General features: G+C 38.0%; 1 protein-coding gene across 3 annotated transcripts in view; it reads right to left on the reverse strand.

Annotated features, from left to right (window-relative positions):
• Positions 1-210: 210 nt before the first annotated feature.
• LOC103513868 (C-factor) overlaps positions 211-3,621 on the reverse strand; it is an 11,348-nt gene continuing 7,937 nt past the window's right edge. Inside the window, exons 5-6 of one of the 3 annotated variants that reach the window (XR_003392801.1) lie at positions 1,141-1,443; positions 211-938 (exon numbers count right to left, since the gene is read on the reverse strand). Coding sequence is in view for 2 of the 3 variants with exons in the window: in XM_026826969.1 (XP_026682770.1) it covers positions 1,219-1,443 (225 nt within the window). In the remaining variant the exon portion in view is untranslated. The remainder of the gene's footprint in view (positions 939-1,140; positions 1,444-3,621) is intronic. The other 2 variants (XM_026826969.1, XM_026826968.1) reach the window with 2 other exon arrangements.

Raw genomic sequence — 3,621 nt, forward strand, 5'->3', positions numbered from 1 at the left:
AATAAAAACACAATAATACTAAAACAGACCAATACTCTACAATCTATTATTTATTATACAAGTACAAAATGAAATCATCAAATCACTAGTATAATCTGTCTATGTAAAAAAATATAAGGAAATAAAATGAGACTATCAAAAAAAAAAAAAAAAAAAAAAAAAAAAAAAAAAAAGGAAGGACGGGCAAAAAAAATAATAGACGCGAAGTCGCTGTCTGAAAATTCCAACCTATGAAAATGACACAGACTTCTCGTGCGAAGGTGTCCTACTTATAGATTACATTGAAATGGGGGACTTTTCTTCTGAAACTCCTGTTTGCGGAGTGCAGTATTGCACCTCGTGGTACTTATAAGTCGTGCGACTACGTTCCTAATGTGGCCTAATTTGCAAAAATTCCCTTTTAGGAAAAATTAATTTTTTACTTTCTATTACAATATTTTTTTTATTCATATTTTTACTGGGGAAAAAAATATTAAATTCCCTAAAAAATTTGTGACTTTTAAATGCAATCCAATAAGTTTTTGGTGATCTGTTTCAAGGAACAGGTGGGGGAAAAAATAGGAAGTTAAAAAAAAAAAAAATAGGAACAGGGGGAATCAATTCTTACGTATACAAGTTGTTTGTAAAGTTCATGAATCTTCGATATGATCTAATCTAAATTTCAGTTCGGTACCAGGTGTGTGCTAAGTTCTGAATCCTCAGTATAATCTTAGCTAAGTTCTAGTTCGGTACAAGTTGTTTGCGTAGTTCTGAGTTCTACGATTTTTTTTTTTCCGAACGACAAGTGGGAACAGGCCTTTTGGTATAGCTTTTGTGCTAAGCTCTGAGTCCTCGGTATAATCTAATGTAAATTCTAGTTAGGTATAAGTTGTGTGCGAAGCTCTAAAGGGTTCTAATAGTCTATACCAGAGGTTCTCAAACTGGGGGGCGTGGAGCAGAAAAATAAAATCGTAGCCTCGCGGTTGCGTGCTAGCTTCACGAATGTAAACAGTCAGCAAAAACTTCATTCTTCATTCTTGAAAGCTCGGAACTTTGAAGAATTTTGTGAACGAAACCTCGATAAATTTGAGTGCCATTTCGCCATTTTTAGGGCGTTTTCAGTTTGGATTTTCCTTTAGGACTTCAATTTCTTCATCATGTTGAAAAAATGAGAATATGCCCAAAGGGGGCGCCATGCAAAAAAAAGTTTGAGAACCACTGGTCTATACAATATTTCGACTACCACTTGATCGCTTTTCCCGTGTACTCGAAGAAGCCGCCATTGTGTGCCTCCCCCAGGCTCTGTATGAACTGAATTATGCCGGCCGTTGCGGCACCCACCTCTAGGGGAGCATTGGAGCCACCCATGTCTGTTTTGACCCAGCCGGGGTGCATGGCTGTGGCGATGATTTTATCCCCCTTGAGGTCGATACTGAGCGACCGGGTAGCGGCGTTGAGGGCCGCCTGAAAAAGAAAATGAAACATGAAGGTGACGGTCGTCCACTATGTGTGGACACAGCTTAAGGCCTAACTCTGCTTGGGTCTTTTTTTTTTTTAAAAAATAAAATGAATAAATGAGGCTCTTGTTAATGCTGGGATATCCACAAAAATTGTGAAGGGACTTTCAACTTCACCACAAAAAAAAACATGGATTTTTTTTTCTCTAGAGATTTGATAGAGGGAACTGTAACAAAATCTAAGAGAGAGATTTCGTAGATTCATAGAAGCTTAACTCATCCTTTAGGGTTGTTTGCCCCCCCCCCCCCCACCATAAGCCCGTAAAGATTAATTACCGGAGGAGATGGTGAAACTGGGGGAAATACGGGACACGCGTGTCCCGTACGGGACATTTTGAAAAGTGCCCAAAATACGGGATGTCCCGGGAAATACGGGACGTCTGGCAACCCTACTACATACCTACTTGAGTTGTTCTAAAGTTACTTAGTTGGACTTGTAATAATTTTAAATTCAATTGGATTGTTTTGAAACAAACAATTAAGTTCCTCAACTATCTTTAATAATAATTTTCTTTAAAAAAACTCTAGTTTAAAATGATCTCATAGACTTAGTTATCCAAACAAAAATTATCTAAAACCATTTGAGCCATGGTGTTTAATATTACATTGAAACTTTTAAGAACTTCTGTTCAATCTTGTATGACTCTGAGTGCAACACCAACTATTTCAACAAGGCACATTTCTAACTCTTTCTAATATGATGAGTATAGATGACTACTTAATTACTTAAAAGTATCAAGTATAAGTAGTGCTTGATTTAGACTGTCAGCTTAGAACAAGTTGTTCCATTGTACCGACAGTTTACTAAGTAAACGTCAGTAATTACTTGAATCATTGATGTCGTCCAATGTCGAAATTCGTTTATGTAACTCCATTTGTCGAGGGTCTAGGTTTCCCTTGGGATCAATTTAATTTGAAGAAACTCAGCCAGGTGCTATCTCTGACGTCATAGTTGTAGCTAGAATACTGTGACGTCATGGTGTACCTATAATTTTGTGACGTCATTAAACTCTCACTGAGAGTGATGAATTCAACAGGTTTCTATTGCATCCCCCGTCGCTTCCCTTAGAGGTTTGATAGAGGGAACTGTAACTACTGTCTTACCGAAAGCGAAGAGAGAAGGAATAGAATAGAATAGAATATACTTTGTTTATCCTGCTCGAATGAGACTAAAAAGTCCCTTTACCCAGAAGGAAGACAGGATAGGAGAAAGCCAGCTGTTCCGAGAACGAACCTTATTGCATTTTTAATATACTTACAAACATTGCAAACGGATGGAAAAAAGTTAGAGCTTGAAAGTCTTGGGACCTAAAATCTTCTAGGATTCAAATGGTTACGTAAGAATTGTCTCAGTTGGGATTCACAGTAGAGCGAAAGATAGACTTTGGAACTTGAAATAAGCCAAGATTCCGATGGTTACATAAGACCTATCAGAGTTTGGGATTCATAGAAGTGTACTGTTATTATGTTGGGTCCATTCCCTTGTGCATGGGGTTACGTAACGGATAACCAGTGTTTGACCCCACTTTGTGAATCAAAAAATCTGGTGTGAACATCACACGACTTTCCTTATCCTATTGAATGATGCTTATTTGAGTGTTCTTTTACCCTAACTTTTACAATATCTCTAACCGTTTAGTCAGTATAGCTGAAAACCGCCGAAAAGTGGTCGAAAGCCGCCAAAAAGCGGCCTAAATGCCGCCAACTGCAGCACCTATCCTAACCAAAAGTTTTGTGTTGCATCCTTGTCACATTTGTGAACTACATACCAAATTTCAACTCTCTAGCTTATACCGTTCCCGAGATATTGTTAAATTACACCGAAAACCGCCAAAAAGCGGTAAAATGCCGCCAACCGTTGCACCGATCTTAACCAAAAGTTTCGTGTCGCATCCTTGTCACATTTGACATCTACATACCAAATTTCAAGTCTCTAGCTCTTACCGTTCTCGAGATATTTTGTTTACAGACAGACACACAGACACACACACGGACCAATGGCTCAAACTTTGTATTTAGGCTCTAGGGACCTCAAAACGCATTTTGGCACTAAAAACTGACCATCGAAATTTTGAACCGATTACATTACTTTCCTTCCTATAGGATAAGGAAAGTAAAAAAAAGA

The sequence above is a fragment of the Diaphorina citri genome, unplaced genomic scaffold (genome assembly GCF_000475195.1).
Source record: "Diaphorina citri unplaced genomic scaffold, Diaci psyllid genome assembly version 1.1 scaffold1040, whole genome shotgun sequence".
Taxonomy (NCBI): Eukaryota; Metazoa; Arthropoda; class Insecta; order Hemiptera; family Psyllidae; genus Diaphorina; species Diaphorina citri.